General features: G+C 34.4%; 1 protein-coding gene across 4 annotated transcripts in view; it reads right to left on the bottom strand.

The window, feature by feature from the left end:
- Madm (MLF1-adaptor molecule) overlaps positions 1-23,854 on the bottom strand; it is a 219,569-nt gene that overhangs the window by 137,051 nt on the left and 58,664 nt on the right. For all 4 annotated transcript variants that reach the window (XR_016550075.1, XR_016550076.1, XM_090410539.1 and 1 more), the window contains exons 3-5: positions 23,299-23,490; positions 22,886-22,926; positions 5,813-5,907 (exon numbers count right to left, since the gene is read on the bottom strand). Coding sequence is in view for 2 of the 4 variants with exons in the window: in XM_090410539.1 (XP_090266665.1) it covers positions 5,813-5,907; positions 22,886-22,926; positions 23,299-23,490 (328 nt within the window). In the remaining 2 variants the exon portion in view is untranslated. The remainder of the gene's footprint in view (positions 1-5,812; positions 5,908-22,885; positions 22,927-23,298; positions 23,491-23,854) is intronic.

Genomic DNA, 23,854 nt, shown 5'->3' with positions numbered 1-23,854 from the left:
TTATTCTTCTCAAATGTTCTTTCTATAATTGTCCTAAGAGCTAAGATTGCATCTCTTGTCCTTTGTTCTTTCCTGAATACAAATTGTTCATTGCTGATATATTCTTTGGTCCTATTTGTTAATCTTTTTTGTATAACTTTTAGTAATATTTTTGAAGCATGTGATATGAGACTTACTGTTTGATGATTTTCACACTCGTCTGCATTATTTATTTTAGGAATGGGAATGAAAGATCACTGTGTAAAGTCTTTGGGAACTGTTCCAGTTTCATATATATATCCTTTATGATCTTGAATAAGTATGATTTAGTTGTATTTCTTGAATATTTTATTAATTCTGAGGGAATGTTTATCAATGCCTGATGATTTGTTAGAAGACAGTCCATTTGGCACCCATTCAAATTCATTTGTATTATGGTTGGGCCAATTGCAGAAGCAATTGGCCCAAATATGTTACAAGCCTTGGTAACCTCGTTGTCTAGAGCAAGGTTTCCCAAACTTATTTCCTGTGGTCTGGTTATTTTAATACTTCATCTTCGTGACCCACTAAAAGTTTTATGGTCAATAGGATTTGAATGTTCAAAGAGTTTTCATTTATTATTATTATAATAAAGAAGCATTTGCTCTTACAAAAATATAAAGAAATTAAACTAAAGCCAAGTAATTTATTAATGAGAAGTGTGATGCTGTTGTTTGTTAACTAGAAACTTCAGGTTTGGAGGAAAAGATAACTTTATTCTTAAATCCAGTTTGATTTCCAATTTTCTATATTTATTTTGTAGAAAGGTTTTAAAACAGGCTTTTCAACCAGTGTTGAAAAGTCTGTTTCACACTTATAGGTTGTAACAAAAGGCATTAGAAATTTTATTGCTTTTTCTGCTAAAACTGGTACTCCTGATGGCAAGATAGCCAAAAATCCATCAGTGGTATTGTGTTGAAGATGTCTTTGAGTGCTGTATCACATGACAGTTCAATTATAGATTCAAGAAAGAATGAAGTAAATTATTTAGAAACAATTATAATAATTATGGTTATTCAGCCGAACCCACCAGGCAAGGTACATATAATCAGTAAATACAAAAAAATATGCTTTCTCTTGATGCTTAACATGGCGGGCGAGTAAAACAAATGCAAGACTGCCAAATGATTCGGCTGGCGTGGTTGCCACTGCGCAGCCTCGCCATTAGTTGAGCTACTTTACCGCAAACAAAGAGATTGTGAAATGGTGACGCGGACGAAGCATGTTTTTTTGTCTCTATTAATAAATTATTTATTCATTAGTCCCGATTAAGTGCTATTTACTTGTATTTTAGAGTTTCATGAAAAAAAAAAAAAAAACGAAACAACTAGGTTTTCGAGTTTTTTTTAGGCAACCCAGCATTTAGCTTTCATGCCCCACCATTTGGGAAACGCTGGTCTAGACTATCTCCTTTATAGAGTTCATGTAAGTACTCCTTCCATCTTTCAGAAATTTCTTCCTTATCTAGAAGAATGCTCCCATCTTTATTATACTCCCTTCAAATAACTGTGCATCTTGCCATTCTATTGATTCTCCAGTCTCGGTTAAATCTATTTCTTTGCACTTCCCTCTCTCTCTCTCTCTCTCTCTCTCTCTCTCTCTCTATATATATATATATATATATATACACGTGGCGATTAGTTTTTACTCGGTTGTTATACATTTCAAAAAATAGATTTAATGACTCCAAGACCGAGATAACATATAAAGATTTTAATGATAAATACTGCTAGTTTCGGCATATAGCAGCCTTCTTCAGGTATTTATAAAGGAAAGGAATACTAATAAACATTGAATTATTTAAATAAACAAACTGGAAATTACAGGTACAAATTGCCTCACATAATCGATACATAAAAACGTTGTATTTTTCAAGTTGTTCCAACTGGTGTGTATATATATATACACACATCATTATTTGTTTGCTTCTTTGCATTTTCTATTTATCATATTTTTTTAGTTGTTTATATTTTTCCTAACTGTATTCTTTCATCTTTAGTTTTAGAATGTCCTGGGTGATCCAAGGATTTTTCTGTTGCAGTCACTGGCTGCTTTGATGATTATATCTTTAAAATGGGTCCACTTCCCTTCTGTGTTCAATCTTTCTGCTTTCTCCCATTTTAATACTTCCATCAGTCTTTTATAGATTCTATGGTATTCCTGTATTTTCAGGTTATCATCAATGTTCTATTTGGCCTTTTCACTGTTCTAAGAGCTTTTGAATTTCAAACTACATTTCAATAAAACCAAACTGTGGTCACTGTCTGCTTCAGCTCCAGAGTAATTTTAGCATGATTTCACTTGATTTTTATATCTATTTATATATACCTATAACAAATCTGTTCACATGTTTGAGGCAGTGCACCCAAAGCCTCTAAAAATTCTCAACCTTTATATTACGGATGCACTGTTTCAGCTGTCTTTTCTAAAAATACTTCCATGGTCACTTCTCCAATGAACTGGCAAACCATCATGCTTTCACTTTTTGTTGGGCCAGTTAAACACATGGGCAGCAGCTGCCGCAACTAAAAGTCCAACTGCAAACACTGAACCTGCTCCTCCTATTCCTCTTTTGTTCCATCTACTTCTGTTCTCTGAAGCAGCCTTTCTTATGAAGTGTTCCTAAACAACTACAACCTTCAATTCTTCAAGAAAAACGTCAATAACCTTGCTTTTCAATTCTCACTTGGTGTACCCACACACTGTGCGGATGTACTACAGGTTCCTCTACTCTCGAGTATAGGATTAAAAAAAAAATAACAAAAACAGAGTACATAGCCTATACTAAATATTTTAGGTCAGTGGTTGGAAGTGAAAATTATACAGGATGATAGCATGACACAAAATTAGGCGAAAGATAGGCATCATCACAATTGTTATTAATCATGTCTGTGGGCTGCATTATGAAGAACAAGAACCCAAGATGTTTAAAAAAGCTACAACAATGAAGCAGTGCAACAAATGCTGAGCAAACTGGAGTGCATCCAGCATAAAGAAAATTCTCTGACAGTACCCTTTTTTTTTTTTAGTGTCGCACGGTGATCAGCATTCATTTCAGAAATTATGGACTTTATAACCGTGTTATAAATAACTATTTTAATTTCCCGACGTTTTGACCTTCATATTAAGGTCATCACCTGGAGTATATACAGATATACAAGGACAAGCCGAGTTGCATTTAACACAGTAAGTTAAAGAAATAATGATTTGATCACCAGTTATTCTACTTGCATGACTACTAGTGAAAAAAAAAATAATACGGATAAAAGTAAATTAATTAAATATTTAGAAACTATACAGAAGCTAAATTCTATTTAAGATAACATGGGAGAAACATATTTTTCATATAGATAGTTTTCTTACAGTAACAATGATGTCCTATTTTTAACATGACAACTGTTATATTGTCATCGTAAATCGAACATGACAATGTTAGATTTATGATTCAGGATTATCCACAGTCCTGTTTATAGTTAGCTCTTAGGGAGAAAGGTCCTGTCGGTAGAATATGTGCCTTCCATATGCTTGGGATTTTTAGACCATCATTATTGTTCAGATTGGGGTGGTTGATAAGAATCTCACAGGCTTCCTTATATTTGCATTCATACCATGTTTTGGTGTGATGTAAAATTTTTTTCTTATCTTCAAATATTTAATGTTTCGTTTATGTTCCTTTTGTCTGATAGGAATTGTGCGTCCTGTTTCCCCTATATGTGGTAGATTACAGGTGCAATAAATACGGTATACTCCAGGGAGGACCAGCAGAGGGGATGGGTCTTTGTATGAGTTGAGTAAGCTTTTTAATTTTGCAGGAGGTTTAAAGGTGGCTTTGAGGTTGTATTTCTGTAGTATCCTGTTTATTTTATCTGATGTCCCTTTAATGTAAGGAATGGTTATAGTTTTATTGTGGTCTGGTTTTTTTTTTGTTGAGGTCTTGTAGAGAATTTCTTTAATAGTGTTTTGGCTGTAACCATTTTTTAGAGAAGCATTGCTGATAACTTTAAATTCGTCTTTCAGCACTTATTTATTGGAGCAGATCTTCAAAGCCCTGTTTTTGTATTGGGTGGTGGTAGGAGTTCATGTGTATATATTGGCCACTATGTGTCAGTTTCTGGTAAACAGTGAAGAAAAGAGAAAGGAAGACTTGTGACAAGTGTATCTAGAAACGGAAGTGTGTTCTGTTTTTCAATCTCAATTGTGAACTGTATACATTTGTGTTGTTTGTTTAGGTGGCTAAGGAAAGTGTCTGGCAGCCATGGGGCCAGATCGCAAAAACATCGTCAACGTATCTAAGCCAGACTTTGGTTTTAAAGGAGAGGAATCTAGAGCAAGTTGTTCAAAATGTTCCATATAAAAGTTAGCAATGGGGGAGATAATGGTGAGCCCATGGCTGTGCCTTCTTTTTGTAGGTAGAAAGCGTTTTGCCATACAAAATATCCAGAACGTAATACGTGCAAAGAGCGCTGTGATATCTGGAGGGAATTTGTTCTGTAAAAGGAGTGTGTCATTGATTGGGACATTCGTAAAGAGGGCATAGCCATCAAAACTGACTAATAAATCATCTTTCTCTAATGTAATGTAATGTCTTTATGTTTATGAAGTGTTGTGTGTTTCTGATATAGGTGGGGGGATGACCTACCAACTTCTTGAGTGTTGCCGCTAATTTATTGGCTAGGTGATAGTTCGGGTTGTCTATACCTTCGACTATCAGCTGGAATGGTGTGTTTTGTTTGTGTATCTTTGGTACACAATTTAGTTTCTAAATATTTAATTAATTTTTAATGTTTCTTACAGTACCCTGGATGTTCAAAATCATGGCAGGATCAATATTATGACCAATTTGTACACAGAGTAAGGCTGCTTCAAAAGCAGCAAATTGTAGGAAAGCTGAACAAGTATAAATAGCTATGTAGGGTAGTGCAAAATTTTTATTGGATTAAATTAATGCCAACATTGTTTTCATTTGTACTTGTGTGATGCACTATAAAATGAATTCCAAGTATAACCAGTAATCATTGCTTCTCATTTAAAATCATGGCATTTCACCAAAATATTATTATTTTTTTTAAATCTTTCAATTTGGTTGCAGCACAATTTCTGTAGAGGTGTATGACAGCTTATTTTGAAAGTAAATTTTTATATCACTAACTTGCAAAAATTAGCCTTCTTAACCATTTGCATGAAATATAGTTGTATACAGAAAAATCCCCTTTTTTCCACTAATCTAAATTTTCTATTCCTCATCTTCAAGATATTTCCTAAAAAGAGAGCAAACATGAAACATTTCACTATCTACAATGCAAGCATTCAGAATGTAAAGAAAACTATATTCAGGATGTAGTTTTCTCAATTTCATTGAGTAAAACTAAGTATGTAATAAACTGATTTGGGTGTTTATAATTTTGGTTGCACTGTAAAGGGATTTCCTTGGGGTATGTAAAAAACTTGTTCCTTCAGAAGTTCTGAACCAATCTTTTCACAGTTAGTGGACAAAACACTACTTGGACTTTTAAACTTTGCATACGAATTTTGGTTTTGCCTAGAAAGACAAACCGCTATCACATGTTCATTAAATGCAAAAGTCATTTGCATTTCAACAAAATTCCATAAGGTTTTCAATAATGTTCAGTCAACAAAGATTTCATTATGTTATGATAATAATATCTTAAAACAGAGATTTTCTAGAGAATGTCAAGCCACAACTAAAGGCTAGGTTAATACTTAAAATATTAAATATTCAAATACTAGTTCTTCATATATATCTACAGTGCACATTACATATAATGGAACATACCTGATCCAATTTTAATCAATCCATTGTGTTGAATGAAAATTGAATCGCAGGTCAAATTACCGTGAATGATTGCCGGGGAGCAGGAATGTAAGTAGCTGTGAGAAATTAAGATAGATAGTTAAAAGCAAAGAAACTTAATAAGCTAAACCTAAAATCACATCGACAAAACTTAAAATTATTGAAGGGTACCGCTCCAAAGAATCAAGACTGCAAGTTTCATTTAAATTCAAAACAAATAACAATTTACACCTGGAATTTTAATTTGAGAAATCAGTTAATTTGAGGAAAGGGGGATAATATAAAAGCTCACTAATGCAAGTAGCTGCAGGCTAAAAATATTAAAGTAATCAATTTAATGTAACTTATATGAAAATCAAACACCAAGAATGTCTGAAATTTAGAACACCACTGTGAATTTTTGTAAAATGAGCTTGTGATTTGGTTTTGCCCATCTGGTTGCAAAACAAATTCAGTGAAACTATTTAGCATAGATCATGCTTGTCAGGTATAGTTTCCCCAACGAGTTTTAAGACTTCCATTTAGATCTCATAAAATGAAAGGGGGGGGGTGAATGAGAACACTTAGTTTACAATAATTTTTATGTTAAATTAAAAAGGCAGTTGATGTTAAGGCAGTCTGGATTACAGGCTACTTAAGTAAAACAGACAATGCTTGTTTCGATTAAGTAGAACAACTAAGGCTATGAGGAAAGGATTATGTCCATAAATTTCATATATTCTCAGGGTCGTCTGCAAGTTTACATGAGAATTTAGTAGAAAAGTTAAGTTCTCATAAATGCTGCTTCTATGCAATGCACAGAACATACATACATGGAATCAAACCTGTGTTTGTCAAGTCAAAGGACAATACTATTGACTGTACAGAGGTAGTGAACTGGAAGGGGCTAAAGGCAAGGCAGTACCACCAAATTAACTTACTCTTTTACCACTGGGTTTAACATCTATTAAATATTTTATGATTTATTATAATTAACTAAGGAGATTTTTCATTTTTATTTTTGTAAAAACTAAAGTTAGAAATACACACAGTACTACCATTGTTACACATCTAACTCACCTAATTTCATTAAACACTTTTTTTTTTTTAATTGTTTGGAATAATGAATGCCAATTTTGTGTACACAGAAGTTTGTTCATCCCTGAAACCTTTACGCTGTTGACTTCAATCTTGGTCAAAGCTATTTCTACTGCCACTTATTTACCTGCCTTCCAGCTGGAATTCCCAATTCAGCAAATCCTGCAGTATAAGTTCTAGTAAAACCGCAAAGATTATCTGTTCAATTCAGATCAAAATATTTGATTTAAATAGTTTTTAATGTGATTCAATATTTGCTTATTACCTTAGACTACCCACAAAAATACTCCAATATCACCCAGATGGAGGATATAGAAATCAGGGACGACCAAGAAAAAAAGATGAAATAAGACTGGAACAGACCACTGAACCTAAATCCCTGAAGGGATGACGATGACCTTAGAAGAAAAAATGTTGGCCAAGGAGTAAAAAAGTTTCAAACTTGATATAGGATGCAAATGCATGTTAAAGAGCTTTATAAGGAGAAACAATGCTACACAACAGACAAATATTAGACCACTTCATTAATAAGAATGAACTGAAGTCTTCATGTCAAACATTTACTTTATGTTTATGACTCAAATTCTGCATTTATGAATCCCCCACCCTTCTTCCCCTTTCCATTCATCTTGAAAATATGTCTCAAGTTACGTGAATTTCAGGATGTGCAACTATATCACAGAACTTACTTGCTTAACTTGACAATGCTACATTCTAATTGACATCTAAAATTTAATTTTAAAGAATTAATGTGCATTATAAGGAACTACCCCTGCATTACAAACGAGTATTGCAAACATGAAATTTTGATAACATTTTCAAGAGGAACGCAAAGAGGAGTTCATATCACTACTTGAGTAGAAAAAAGCATTCAAAATCTTGAAATACAGAAAGGCAGCTGGAGTAGATATTCGACCAGAAATGCTAAACTATGCAAGTATAACAGTTTTGCTATACTGCAAACTCAGAGGGCCTAGTCAGAAGGTCAAATTCCAGGCAATTGGAGTACAGCTTTCATAGTTATAGTTATATATATATATATATATATATATATATATATTGTGATTATTCATTTTTACTCGGTAGAAAATATTATAAATTATTTTAAATGACTGATACCAAGAGATAAAGAGATGTAAAGAGATATAGTATCTTTTTAAAAGATTTTAAAAAGATACTACTAGTAAACTAGTAGTATCTGTATCTTTTTAAATAAACCATGTCATCTCTTTATCTCTAGGTATCAGTCATTTAAAATAATTTATATATATATATATATATATAAAGGGGGGGGGGAGTAAAGCTGAAGCATACTTGAAAAGAAATTGTGGAAGAGAAATCTGGAGAAAAACAAGCTGGGTTCAGGCCAAATACAGGTTATCAAGATCAGATTTTCACTTTAAGACAAACAGTTGAGATATTATGGGACTATGACAAATATCTCTGCTTAAGTTTTGTAGGTCTGGAAAAAGCATGACAAGGTGTCCAGAGAAGCTTTTCAAAACACTACAGTTATATGGGATAAATGGAACATTATACAGGGCAATACACAGTATATATTTAAGTTGTAAGTCAGCAGTTAGAACTGAAGGAAAATACAGAAAGATGGTTTGATGTAAAATCAGGGGTAAAACAAGGATGCACATTATCTCCACTCTTATTCATCATCTATATGAATTTTATTATAAAAGAAAGTGGCATTAAGCTATTTGCTTTATGCAGATGATCATGTACTCCTAAACACACCTAGTGGAAGTTCCCAGGATTCTCTAACCAAATTGAGCTGCAACAAGTTTAGAATGAAAATCAGCAATAAAACACTAAAACTACGAAATTAGGCAGAAACATTGAACACATCAGCTGCATTCAAAATGCAGATCCCATAGAACAAGTAAAATATTTCAGCTATTTAGACAATTTTTAGTGAAGAAGGCAATTAAATCATGTTGTATCAAGATATAGGTGGAATGATACAGTTAAAAGTGCCTTAGAAGACAGAAATATAAGATCTGATAATGTTGGAATCTTGACAGATAACAGACTGATTTGGAGGAAAATTGTTGATAGGAAGTTAGTAACAATGTAAGTTTTTCATGTAGTACTATCATAATACCCAGTACACCCTTGAGGGTATATATCAGAAATTTGATGGCAATTTAAATCTGGAAATAGATAACATAATTGCAAAGCTGCATGCCGAGTAGCCAGCTAAATAAATGTATATAGAATAAGAGAGAAATCAGTCAAAACACCAAACTAGCAGTATACAAGACAGTGTTCAAACTAGTTTGAATTTAGGAATCAGAGATTTGGGTTAGAAAAAAAGTACTCGATCAAAGTCTATAGACCACAGATATGAGGGTTCTGATAAAAAAAAAGGAGAGAGAGTGAACAGATGACACCAATAGCAGAATCATATTAAAAAGCTCTGGTATGGGCAAACGGTTTTTTTCTCCCGGAAACGTGTTTTTTTCATCCCGGAAACTCAAGAAAATTGACTGTAGAACCCACATTATTTAAGACATCAAATATATGTGTTAGGGACCACCAGATGGCGGCATTTGTTGAGTTGTCTCTCTTCACCGCATGCCACTTAATTAGTGATAGCCTTGGGCCAGCTATCTCTGATTGGGTACCAGTGGAGAATGAACTGCCCATTCAGTCTCCAAAAGTTAGATAGGGCTAAAACGGTCTCGTCTACTCCCTATACAAGAATAAAAAGCCATTAGCTGATTTTTTTTTTCTTTTTTAGATATTAGAAAGAAACTTGACATTATTAGTATTTAAGAATGTGTAAGCAGAGCTAATCTAAGGTGATATTGGCCACTTAAATAGAATGGATGACGAGAGGTTAGCAAAACAGGTGTTTGTTGTCGAGATGGCAGGAAAGAAACCTAGAGAAAAGTCTAGGGCACTTGATTTGGTCACAAGTGCCTTAGAAACACAAAATGTTAGATGACAATATTGGAGTGCTGATAAGTAATAGACTAATTTTACAGAAAATTGTGGATAAGAGATTAATAATAAAGTAAGCTTAATCATGTAGTGCTGTCATAGTAGCCTGTACACCCATATCAGGAAATTGATGATGATGATACCACAAAGTATAAATTCTGACAGTTCATTAAATGCATGACTTTTTTTTGTTTGTTTACAAATTATTAATAAACTGCAAGTAAAACACTGTTTAATTTAGTTAAAACTATTGTATTGTTGTAAATGACAACATAAAATAAGCTTGCTTTATAAGTATTTGTTTTATCTGATAAGAGGGTATTTTTAAATGCATGTTTATCTTGAGATATGGCTCTATTTGTGTAGCTTTTTAACAGAAGCAGAATACCTTGTCTACAACTAGTTTGTCAATAAAAATAATATAAAATTTTTTTTTTTAAGTAATGCAGGAAAACATAAGTCAGAGACCTGATCAAATACAGACTATAACAATTGCATAGCAACTCTTTCAGAGTAAAATATGCAATTATCCATTATATTTGCTTACCAGGCCAGATTATATAAGATTGTAGGCTAAGAATTGCCAAGGCATTAAAAATGCATGTGTTGGCAATATGAATACCTTCCATACGCATGTACAGTTGACCCCCCTTGAAGAATGCAGGTCCACTCCGAATAAAAGCGAGTTAGTTGTGATCGTAGGGACGAATGATCTAACTGTACATAAGAAGGCTGTGAGGAGAAATATCAGGAGGCTATTGAGAAGAGTGAAAGATAATAGTGTAATAGGAAAGGTTGTCAGTGTGTCAGTATGATGATAAGTTGCGATGGAGAGCCAAAATCATGAATGGTATGTTGACAGAGCTGTGTGAGGAGAAGGGAGTGGAGTTTATGGATGTATGGCATGTGTTTGAGGGAAGAATGAAATTATACAGGCATGATGGGTTGCATTTAAATGGCTTTGGAATGTGCTGTAGAAAGTGTTGCTGGATGAAAGTACAGTGTGTGATGAATGCCAGAGATCAGAAGGAAGAGATGAAGAGAAAAATCAGGAGAGTGGTACTGAAGAGACAGCAGTGCTTGGCAGTGGAAACAGTAGTAGTGTGAGAAAGAAAGAGAGAACGGGAATATAAGAGGAACAGGGAAAAGGGGGAGCTCGGGTGGACAGAGAGACATGGCATAGAGGGAGTGTATGTTGAAAGTGGCAGTGAATCTCCACCCACATTGCAATATTGCAATGTGGGTGGAGAAGTGGAAATTGAGCAGGTATATGTGGTAAGTGGTGATAAAGATGATTTGGCAGGTGTAGTGGGGAAATCACAACCAACGTATGGCTTGGATAGGGCTGGCTATAGACCTAAAAATGAACTGTTGCGTTTGTTTATAAATGCCAGAAATATCAGAAATAAAGGGGATGAAATGGTTTCGGTGATTAAGTTTATTCGCCCCCAAATCATTGGAATAAGTGAAACATGGTTGAATGAAGATATCGTAATGGGAATAGAAATGGAAGGGTACAGTATTTTTCGTGAGGATAGAAAGGGCAGAAATGTAGAGGAGTGCTGCTGATGATAGCAGGGGAATTAAGTCCACATAAGGTAGACATGAAAAGGGGAAATAATGGCAATGGTTATGAGGCAGTGTGGTGTAACATGGAGGTTGAGAAGAAGACATATTTAGTTGGATGTTGCTATAGACCTGGGAATATGGAAGGTAGTGATGAAGAAATGTATAAGCAACTTGGATTAGTGAACAAAGGAAGGGTAATTATTATGGGTGATTTTAATTGTGGCGGTATAGATTGGAAACAAGAGATAGCATTTGGGAATAAGGAAAGTGAATTTCTCGAGTTCTTGAGAGATAACTATCTCAGGCAGCACGTAAAGGAAGGCACGCGAGGATCAAGAGTTCTAGATCTGATCATTTCATCAGAGAATGTAATTGTTAGAGGGGGTTTAACATTTTCCTCCAGTTGGTGAAAGTGATCATGAAGTAATCACCTGTGTTGTGTCTAGTCATATGCAGGCTTTTGCGAGGAAAGAATATATGTGGAATTATAAGGCTGGTGATTATGACAAGCTAGGAAACAACTTCGAGCTATAACATGGAATGAGGAGTTGAGCAGTAAGGAAATAAATGCTGCATGGGAACTTACAAAGAAATATATAACAGCATCAATGTCCAAATGTATCTCAAAGACCAAAAGGATGAATAAGGTAGGTGTAAAATGCATGAATGTGCAGCTCCAGCATGAAATCTGGAAAAAGAAAGTACTTTGGAGGAAGTACAAGATGAATAATGGTAATCAGTCACATGAAGAATATAAAGAACAAGCCAGGAGAGTGACTCAGTTAGTAAGGAAAACAAAAGTAGAGTAATAGCAGAAATTGGCAAATCAGGCTAAGAAAAAACCCTAGAGAGTTTTTTGAGATGTGGCAAGTAGAAGGTCCTGGATGAAGTTAAAGGATGAAAGTGGTAGAATGGTAACTGCTGCAGAAGACACTGTTGAGGTATTCAGTAATCAATTTATAAGTGTGTTTCATCCTGATCAGAGTGGAATCATGAGAAACTTAAGTGTAGAGGACATAGGAGAGGATAGCTTAATTATGAGTGAACAGGAGATATTTGAGAAAATAAATAACCTTGATGTTAATAAGGCGATAGAATTTGATGACATATCACCACACATCTTAAGGGAATGTTCTAGGGAACTGGCAGTAGCACTGGCATGCCTGTTTAATAAGAGTTTTGCAACAGCACAGGTTCCAGGGGAGTGGAAGGAGGGTAAAACTGTTCCAATGCATAAAGGTGGTGGTGATAAAGCTGTAGCTTCAAATTATAGGCTAGTCTGTATATCTGGAGTTGTAGTGAAGGTCCTGGAGAGATTGGTGAGAAGTAGGATACAGAAATGGGTTGATAATAGCAATATTCTCTGTGGTTATCAGCATGGGTTTGTTAAGGGGGAGATCATGTTTGACTAACTTATGTACTATAACAAGGTGACAAATACCTTGGACAGAGGAGATGCGTATACAGTGGTGTACTTGGATTCTGCAAAAGCTTTTCATAGACTGCCACATGACAAGCTTAAATAAATTGAAACAGATGGGATTCGATAACAGACTTCTGTGTTGGATCAGTGACTGGCTGTCAGATAGGTATCAGAAAGTTGTATATGGGGGTGTAGTACCTCGAAAGAGAAAGGTCACTAGTGGTGTGCCGCAGGGATCAGTTTTGCGGCCATTGTATGTTAATGTACGTTCAATTTGTATGTTAATGATATTGGGTTGGGTTTAACTAGTGATATCCAGCTGTTTGCAGATGATGCAAAACTGGGGAGAGCAATGCACAGTCAGGCTGATGTTAATGCCTTACAAGAGGACTTGAATAGATTGCATGAATAGGCAGGTAAGTGGAACTGTCAGTTCAATGTTGCCAAGTGTAAGGTTTGAGATTTGGTAAGCAACAATGGGATGGTTGGGAAACTTTAACAGAAGTAGAGGAGATGAGAGATCTAGGAGTGAAGGTGGACAAGGAGCTGAAATTCAGAGCCCACATTGCATAAGTTGTAAAGACATCACATCGAATAATGGCAATGTTGCAGAGAACCCTGACATGCAGAAATAGAGAGTTATGATTCCATTGTATAAGGCCTTGATCAGGCCTCGCATGGATTATTGTGCACAGATTTGGTTGGCAGGTTTTCATGGTGACGAGGATATGTTGGAAAGGGCACAGAGAAGATTCACAAAGGTAGTCAGTGGTCTTTGGAATGTGGAGTACAAGAACAGATTGAGAGAATGTAAGTTGCAGAGCCTCGTGAACAGGAGGAATATGATTGAGCTGGTCAGGGGTTGTTATCAGGTAGACATGGAAGAGATTTTTCATAGAATGGGAGAAGGGAGTAGAACAAGAGGCCATTGCTAGAAACTGTATAAGGAGGGTGTGAGCAAAGGAGTGAGAAGCAGGTTCTTTGTATGGAGGGTGGTTGGTGAGTGGAATGCATTGCCTGAGTGTGTTGTGGATGTGGACACATTGAATCAGTTTAAGATGCAGTTGGATGAGCATTGTATGCAATAGTGAGTACCTCCCACGATGAGTCTCTGACTCCATGGAGGTGTTAATAATAATAATAATAAAAATGCAGATTTTTTTTTGAATAATTATATTGGAAAATTTTGCTTGAGATTTGCAACAATTTTAAAAACTTACAGATAAACTGCATAACCTAGAAATATTGATTTCTAGGCTACGCAGAAGTTGAAAGTTAAAATTTATCAAAAATTGCACACACAAACACTTACAGACCATACATAGTGACATTTACATTCGAGAGAAATGTAAAGTAACTGCATAAAATTAACTGTAGTACATACTGTACCACTGTAATAATTTCTTAGCCACCTCCTGTTGCTATTGCGGTGAGCTAAAGTGTTACAAGTATCTGCTAAAAATGCTGTGTGACTAATCATCTCCACATGAGCAGTTCATCTCTTCGTAGTTCTCATGTATTTTTCATCATGTTTAATGCAATATCATAAACATTGAATAACACCATGGGATCCATACAAAGTGCCACTAGTGATGCTGGAAATGATCCCAAGAAGCAGAGAAAAGTCATGACATTACAAGAAAAAGTTGAATTGCTTGATATGTACTGTAGATTGAGGTCTGCAGTTGCCTGCCATTTCAACATAAATGAATCCAGGATAAGGACCAATGTAAAAAAAAAAAGAAAAGAAAATTCATAAAGCCATCACTGCAGCTATGCCAGCAGGCTTGAAAATCTTGCACTTTTTTGCAAAATACCTTTTTATCTTGTATTGAAAATGCAGCTTTTATGTGGGTGCAGGCGTGCTATAAGAAAGGCATACATACCCATAGACTAATATGATTCGAGAAAAATCGAAGTCATTACATGATAACAAAGCAAAAGGAAGGTGAAGGATCAGCTGCTGGAGAATTTAATGCCAGCAAAGGATGGTTTTGATAATATCAGAAAGAAGCTTGGATTAAAAAATGTCACAATAACAGGAGAAGCAGCAGACACCATTAAGAAAATCACTGAGGAGAAAGGATAGCTGCCTGAACAGGTTTTTAATGCAGAAAGTCTGGAAAAAAATGTCACAAAGGACATTTATTAGTATGGAAGAGAAGCAAGCACCAGGATTTAAAGCATGAAGGGATAGGATAACTACTGTTTTGCACAAATGCATCAGGGTTGTGATTAGGACTACTCTTATCTATAAAGCTGCTAGCCCTCTGGCCTTGAAGGGAAAAATTAAACACTAGCTGCCAGTCTTTTGGTTGTACAACGAGAACCATTTTTCTGGATTGGTTCCATTGATGCTTTGTCCCTGAAGTTAGGAAATAGCTTACCAGTACGGAACTGCCTTTTCAAGTTCTTTTGATATTGGACAATGCAACTGGCCACCCAGAATCCCCCTGAGTTAAACACCGAAGTGGTCTACTTGAGCCAAACACATCTGTAATTCAACCTCTAGACCAGGGGATCATAAGGGCCTTTAAGGTTCATTACACATGATACTCTATGGTTCTCTTTCATAGCGTTTTATCAACGCTATGGAAAAGAACCCCGATAGAGAGTACATTATGAAAGACTGGAAGGATTACACCATTCAAGATGCCATCATCGTTATAGAAAAAACTGTGAAAGCCATCAAGCCCGAAACAATAAATTCTTGCTGGAGAAAACTATCCAGATGTTATGCACGACTTCACAGGATTTACAACAGAGCCAAAAAAATAAATCATGAAAGAGATTGTTGATATGGCAAAGAAGGTGGGGGATGAAGGAGTTCAAGATATGGATCTTGGAGAAATTCAAGAGATAATAGACACTACACCAGAGGAATTAACAGAAGATGACTTGGAGATGAGTGGACAAATGCCAGACGATGAAGAAGAAGACGTAGAAGAAGCGGTGCAAGAAAACAAATTGGCAATCTGGCAGAAAGGATCCAATTATTCAAGACTGCTTTTGACTTCTTTTACGACATGGACTTCTATGGTACGGGCACTGAAACTAAAGCAAACAATGGAAGAAGGATTGGTACTGTATAGAAACAATTTTAGAGAAATGAAGCAAAAAAAGTCAGTCAGAAATTATGATATATTTTCGTAAAGTTACAACAAGTGTGCCTGCCTCTCCTTCCACTTCTGCCAACCCAAAGATAGCAAGACCAACCCTTTTACCTCATCAACATGACAATGAGGATGAAGACCAATATGACACTTCACTTAATAATAATCATGCCATATAGTTAATAAACCTATCTGTTGTGTATGTGTGAAAATCTAATAACTGTATGGCAAGAAATGTATGAGATGTTTTTGTGTCATTATTGTCGTCGCCTAAGTAGTCCTCATGTAGAACATTGTGTGCAAGACTTTCATGAAAGTGGATAGCATATCCTTACATAGGCATAAGGTGAGTGATATTTAATATAAAACTAATGTGTTAGTTTTCTTACTGTTTTATAACTTTGCATTCAAAGAATACATTGCTGTACAGTATGTCTCTCTCATAATTGGAGAAACTGCATATCGGCCTATTATCACAAGTGGTTTTTTAAAAATGTAACAATGTTTCCAATACTGTATTATGAATATGACTGTAATACTATATGCCATAAAAAAATTATAAAGATTCATTCGTTAGTGTATGGGCTAGGCTACCATAAAGCAATCGTATTGATTACATTAGGCTATCATAAAGCAATCGTATTGCTACTGCTTCGTTATCAGTGCATGAATCATTATGACTGTAAATAAATATGAATTTCTTTTTTACATTATCTTTTCATTTTTGATGTCTAGTTTTAGTAATACGTATAACATCTACAGTGTTTTGTATCACGTATTGTCTTACGTGATACAAAACACTGTAGATGTTATACGTACTTATGATTTATCAATACCACAAAGTAAACTTGTGGTATTGATAAATACAGTACTGTAAATGTATTTTTCTCTTCCTTATGATTTTCTCAATAACATACAGTATATAATACATGTAGCATACAAAATGTGTTAATCAACTGTTTATGTTATCGGTAAAGCTCCTGCTCAACAGCAGGCTATTAGTTACATTTTTTAGGAGTCAAAAGTTATACATGGGTTGTCAAACAACACAGGGAGATCCCCTAACCCACACATTGTTCAAGGGTCAACTGTACATATTGATATGTCATGTGATATAATAGATTTATAGCATAAACACATATTTTTCATATGTGATTGTCTGTGGAAATACCAGTGGTGGTCAGCGATAGGTGGCGTTGGTGTAGTCGTGGTCAGTTGGTGATTGAGTGGTGGAGACTGAGTTATAGAGCAGGTGCCCTCCCTCACTGAGTCCTTGGACTCCTTGGAGGTGTTAAATAATAATAATAATATTTTGAAGAAACAAGTTTATCATAAATTTATCAGTATTATATTATGGATAAAGGGAATGGATACTTTCATTTAGTATCTTGTCATATAAGATACTAAATGAAAGCTATTGCATAAACTGGAGGATACAGAGTTGGAATATAAATACTGACTTGAACATGATGGTGGCTGTGAAGATATTAATAAACAAAATATGGGGAGTTCTGAATATGTCAGATTTCAGGTGACTAGTGTACCCTGGAGATCAATTTTTGGATTATTACTGTTTAATCTATACATAATCATTAATTATACATGTCATTAATGTATATCAATGACAGTGAAATGTTCAACTATTTGCTGATGATGCAAAGATAGGCAAACCAATCAAGGATGTCAATATGTAGAACTTGCAGAATGATTTGAAGAAGTTGAACTGTGAGCATGTGAAAATGGCTGCAAATTCAATGTAAACGTGTCAAGTTATGCACATGGCATTTTCCAAAGGCATATTATATTGGTGGGATTATGCTTAAAGAAAATGGTGAGGCTATGGGTCTTGGAATTATGTTGGACAGGAAGTTGAAATTCAAAGGTCACACAGAAAATTTTGCAAATCAGCTCACGGGACAACAGTGCTACTCAAACAAACAAACATTGCTATTTAAAGATTAAGTCATTCTGCCTCTCTACACAGCCCTGACACAGATGATATAATACTAGTACATATGGTACTATAACATGTATGACTGCAGTAATCAAGGTGCATGAATACACCTGAATTAATGCATGCAGATTTGGTCTCTTGGATTCTGAGGTGATGCATCTGAAAAAGGGTCCAAAGATTATATCTGGGTTATAGAATGTGATTATGAGGACAGATTGAGAACACGTGCACTGGAGACACTGGTAAATAGGAGAAAGAGAGGTGATAGATATGATACAGGTCTATTAACTTCAGGAAGGGTATTATAGGATATTGGATGATGAAGTTTTTCATATGGAAAGTGGGGAGAAAACAAAATATCTTTGAAAGGTTTGTGTGTGTGTGTAAGATTAGGAAAAGGGTAAAAGCTAGATTTTTCTCTCACAGAGCAGTGAATAGGTGGAATAGTTTGCCAGTTAAAACAGAGAGTGCATATTTTTATGTGTATGAGTTTAAGAGAAGGTAGTTAAATATTTTCTGCTCTCTTGTACTTTATAAGATATTTTTCAAAATCAAAGTACCATCCTTTATTTGCAACATTTCAGGGCAAAAATAAACTTTGAATCTGATTTTAAGAGGGAGGGGAAGCAATATATAAAGCAAAGATAGATCAATGAATACTGTGCAGTAGTAATGAGATAGGTTTTGTCATAAAGATGCACAATAGTACTGTCTCCTCACCACCAAGTTTGATATGTGTTTTGCTATTTCTAGTTAAAAATAGTAGCAAAATAACAGTTTCTATCAAACTTTATATTTAAATAAGTAACAGGAATTATGAAAAAGCCTATAAAATTAGGATAGTAGCCAAATGAACATAACATACAGATGATTTTGGGTAGCATTGCCAACAGATGATGGCAGCATCGGTTGTTTTGAGAGAAAGATATATATAGTGGTTATATTTGTTGCCAGTGAGGTGTGCACAGTGTAGATGAGTACAGGGGATAAAAATCCCTTATTGTTTTTCAGCCAGTATGCGAAACTCTAAGATCGATAACTATGATCTAAACGTTTCATGCCGACGGACTGTTGGCAGATCCAAGCGTAAGTGACCACTTGGTAGTGCCACACCAAGGCAACTCGGTGCAAAGGTGGAGCAGGCTCCCTCACTATTCTTGATATTTTCTCATAATGTAAAAACACACAGCTCCTAGATGTAGTATTGCTTTACGTTATGAGGAGAGGTCACTACCCAGACCGGTTTCGATCTTTTTTTGAGGTCTCATCAGTGAGTAGCTAGACCTAGATAATATCAAAGTTTAAGTGAAAAGAACTTACATACCTTCGCTATACAAATGCCAGAAAGGTGTGCCACTATATTATATTATAACTAAGATGATTTTATCCCCTGTACTTATCAACCTCGCCAGAAAAAATAGCCGTTTGGCTTTTCATCAACAGTGTAGATGTATTACTTAGGGACAGACGTGTTAAAAAATAGTAATGTTGCATGTTTGGTGAGAATCATTATGTATTATTTGTATGAATAGAATATTTGAGTATTAAGGCTTCGGTGTTAAGTTCAATTTTTAATGGAATGAAAACAGCACAAAGAAATAATTAAAGATGGGTTTAATACTTCTAATATTTCATCTGTCAGACATCTTCTGGGATATCATATAAAAACTGTAATTAACCCATACAAAACAATAAGTGGAAGATCATAGACTAGAAGCCTAAAGTTCTAACTGGGGCACCCTCTATGGGTGGTGGCTAGCCTTGACTGTTAGGTCTAAGAATTAACATTTCCCAAATCTTTGGAAGTCTAACACAATTATATTTATTTAGAATTGCCAAATCTAAATAAATATAACACTGAAGATTTGGAAAACTAATTATCAGGCCTCCTGTCCAATAGCCAATGTTAGTTACCACACATAGAGGGGATGTCCCTTTATAGTTTAACATCTTCCACCGATAATTTTTGTGTGTTTTTGTGCTATTAAATTTTTTTTATATTGTATCCCAGAAGATGTATCTGTGACCGAGATGAAATACTGAAACTATTAAACTTGTTTATTTCTTTGTGTTGTTGTGTCATTTTGGGTTCGAGGCTACATCGTGAGTGGTCAGTGTATTTGTCACTCTTAGAAAATTGGTGATTTTTTGTTTTACTGGGTTTTTCCCCTTAGAAAATTAGTGGTTTATAGCATATTAGTGTAGATGTTTGTGTTTTTTTGAGCATATAGTTAAGAGGTTAACTGTATATTGTGTAACATACATAAATTATTTTAATATTTGTAAAAACAGTTCAGCTTTATTCATTCATTATATTCTTTATGGACTGTATTTGTTTATCAGATAATGAAGAGATATTTGGTATTTTTCTTAAATCTTGTGTTATTTAAGTTTCTAAAGGATTTCTACTACCCTCTTCCCTTCCCCACTGCTATAATTGGCTAAATTATTTATGGGGGGGGGGGGTAGGAATATTACCTCTTCCAAATGTTATAAGGAGAGATATTTTTCCTTTGAATACCAAAAATTCAAAGACCAGTTTAATTAGATCAATTCTTCAAAAAAATGATATTTCTGGTATTTCCATAGTAGCATCTGAATTAAGGACAGCAAATTACTTTTAAACCAATGTGTTTTTTTTTTTTTATATTCTTCACAAAAAAGGGAAGAAGAAAAAAAAAAGCTATTCCACAAACTGCAATACTAATATAGACACCTAAAGTACTTTTAATTATAACAGCTAAGAGCTTACATTTTGAAAATCATATTAGATACATTATTTACTTAACTTGTGATATTTGCAAAAAATCTAAAGCCAAGAAATTAAGATCTTCCTTAATGCAAATTGTTAGAGAAAGGTCAAATTTTGGAGCAAGCACACAATATTACAGAAGTGAACAGCTTAGAATCAGAATAATAAACTTTATGCCCAACTGTACAGTTTAAACCTAGAAAGAACAAATACTAGAATGGCTTTGAGATTCTACTTCTTGTAGAATCCTGAAATATTAGATATATGTTTTAAGGATATATTCTGAATGTGTTTTTTTTTTTTTTTTAAATCAATAAAAACGGTTCCTATCTATTAGAGGGACATGTCTTTTTAGGAGCACTGTACATTTCCTCTTAACTCAAACCATACGTTAGTTATTAGTGAGAAAAATCAATATTTTTACATAGACAACTAAGAAAACTTCTTATAATTTTGTGTGGATTTTTTGCAATGTCTTTTTTGGCCAGATCAATATTCCACACATTCATAATATCTAGAAACAACCATTTCCTTATGGTAATGTTCACTTTTCAATAATTTTTAATTGAATAATAATTTTAAAATTTATTTTTAAAACTTCCTGGAACTAAATGAAAGCAAAAAAAAAATTAAACTAAAAGTAAACATCTCACAATAATTCTTAGCACCAGAAGGTTCTTATTCCAAACACCTGATAATGCTCACTAACCAACTGCCCCTGAACTTAAGTAACAGATACTGGAATAAGGCATAAATGTTGAACTAATGAGAAAGGTGTAAAACAAGCACATACTACACAGATGCTTGACATTATAATTTACACTGCTTGGAAAGAAGTCAACGGACACCGTGTCAGGAACAAACAAACAGCCATGGCACCCACCTTAACAAGATGTAGGACCTCCTTTTGCCACGATGACTGCAGCAATTCTATGGGCCATACTTTCCACAAGTGTACAGATAGCAATCAATGGGAATTTTGGACCATTTTTCCTGTACGCATGTAATGAGGTCCTGGACAAAGCATTACATTGTCCAAAATGTTCAGATGCCTCTCTGAGTTCAGTGTTTATGGCACCACAAACTGAGGTCCGAGACCAAAAACCAGGAAAAACAGGACCATACCATCAACACTGCCACCTCCAAATTTCATAACTGGTGTTATGCACTATGGTAAATGATGTTCACCGGGCATCCATCTGCTCGGTAGAGAGTGTAGCATGATTCGTCACTCCATAACACAGTTCTCCAAACTTCCATGCACTACTTTTCATGCTCCTTGCTCTACTGAAGACGAAGCTGCATGTTGGTTTGGGTAATAAGGGGGCTTGCATATTGTGGTACTATCATGGAAATCCATGTTGTGAGCCTCAGTTCTCAATGTTTTTGTGTAGACTTGTGTTTTCCAGTCAATGCCCAGAACTCTGCATTCAATGTGTTGGCTGATGAATGGCAGTTTTTACATATTTTACATACATTTCGTAGCACCCTACAGTCACATTCAGCTACAAACAGGTGACTTGTTACATGAACACAATTTTAAAATGTCAAAATTTCTGTCAAAATGTGAAATCTTGATATGAAAGGAAATGTGAATGACAAGGGAATATATGAAATTTCTTTTACTTGAAGAAAGTAAATTGCAATTGACAAGAAATGATATCCTTGTTTTCATATTTATTTTACAGAAGCATGACCAAACAATTCTGCATATCGAATATCTTCATATTTCATATGCAGAGTAAGATTGAAATAATGCACTAATTCCTTCTTGTGGTTATAACAGATTTAGATTTCAAAATTAGCATAGCAAAAAGATATCTAAAAGTTATTAAATAATACCTGCTCTCTGCATAGAGGAAGCCCAGTCAAAGATATTTCACATGCAAACTTTTGTTCGCTCACTCTCTTTGGTGAAGTAAGGATGAAAATAAAAATATAATTTCTTGTCAAGTATTTAGTAATTTGGTATTTAGTTTTATTTATTTTGTGAGGACAAGACTGATTTTATGCTATCTTTCAACTCAAAATTTTAAAATGACAACTGAATAATATTAACAAACGCTTGAATTTTGATTTTCTTTTTGTAATGTTCTGTTTCAAGAAATTCTTCAAAATGTGATTTGCTAGGTTTCTTAATTTAAAAATAAAGCAGTAATTTCCATGGAGAGGTACCCTATACACAAAGCATCATACTCGCATTGAGTCTCACCTGAGAGCTGATAAGATCTGAGTGCACCATCGTTTCCAAGCCTGGAAATATAAACAGTGATAGTTATCCAGGAACAAGCAATATTCCTGGTACACCAACATGCACTGATTTCAGAATATATATATATATATATATACATAAATAAATATAGGCATAAATTAAATTCTTAGTTTAATTTTACAAAAATTTGAAATTATAATAGTACAATTAATGATATAAAAGGATATAACAATGAATTAAAATTAGCAAATTAAAATGATTATCAAATTTACACTAGACAAAAAAATACTTGTAATTAGCATTGTGCATACAGAGTATCCCAAATCCTGTGACAGTTCACAATAGTTCTAGGGATATGATTAATCACACTCATTTCGATGAATAACTATGCAATTTGTATTTTCTACTCTTACCTGTACAGGAAGCTTAATAACATTACGCTTGGTTTTCTTCAGAAACTGTTTGAGTGAGCCACTAGACATGTATTCAGTAATAAATATTACTCGTGGTTTATCTGTATCTTTATCCATCCAATACTTATGAAGTTTCACAATATTAGGATGTTCCAACTGAGTTAAGCTGTCAAAGACCTCCCTAATCTTTTCCTAAAATAGGTATTTATTAATTAAATATTAAATATTTGAAAAAAAAAATTGTCAAATTAAAGACTTCTGTTCAGTATATTCAACATTTTAGTTAATAAATAGGTCTTCAAATTTAAGAATAAAATGCCTAACAGCTAAATAAAATTCAGACATCACTGAAGATGCTTCATAAAATTTAATATAATATTTAGATTTATAAGATTTAATATATGACAAATTTAAAAGACTGGGGATATGCAAGATGAATTATTTCCTATATTTATCACAATATTGTAAAATTCACATACAAACTTTCCACAAGCATCCCAAAATCTCAATGTTTAATTTCAGTATGTTCAATGTTCTTATATACATACATTTCAAA

The sequence above is a fragment of the Typopeltis vanoorti genome, chromosome 20 (assembly GCF_054136105.1).
Source record: "Typopeltis vanoorti isolate ZY-2024b chromosome 20, IOZ_Tvanoo_1.0, whole genome shotgun sequence".
NCBI classification, from domain to species: domain Eukaryota; kingdom Metazoa; phylum Arthropoda; class Arachnida; order Uropygi; family Thelyphonidae; genus Typopeltis; species Typopeltis vanoorti.
Note: the sequence above shows the minus strand (reverse complement) of the source record. Positions and strands in the feature narration are given on the sequence as shown.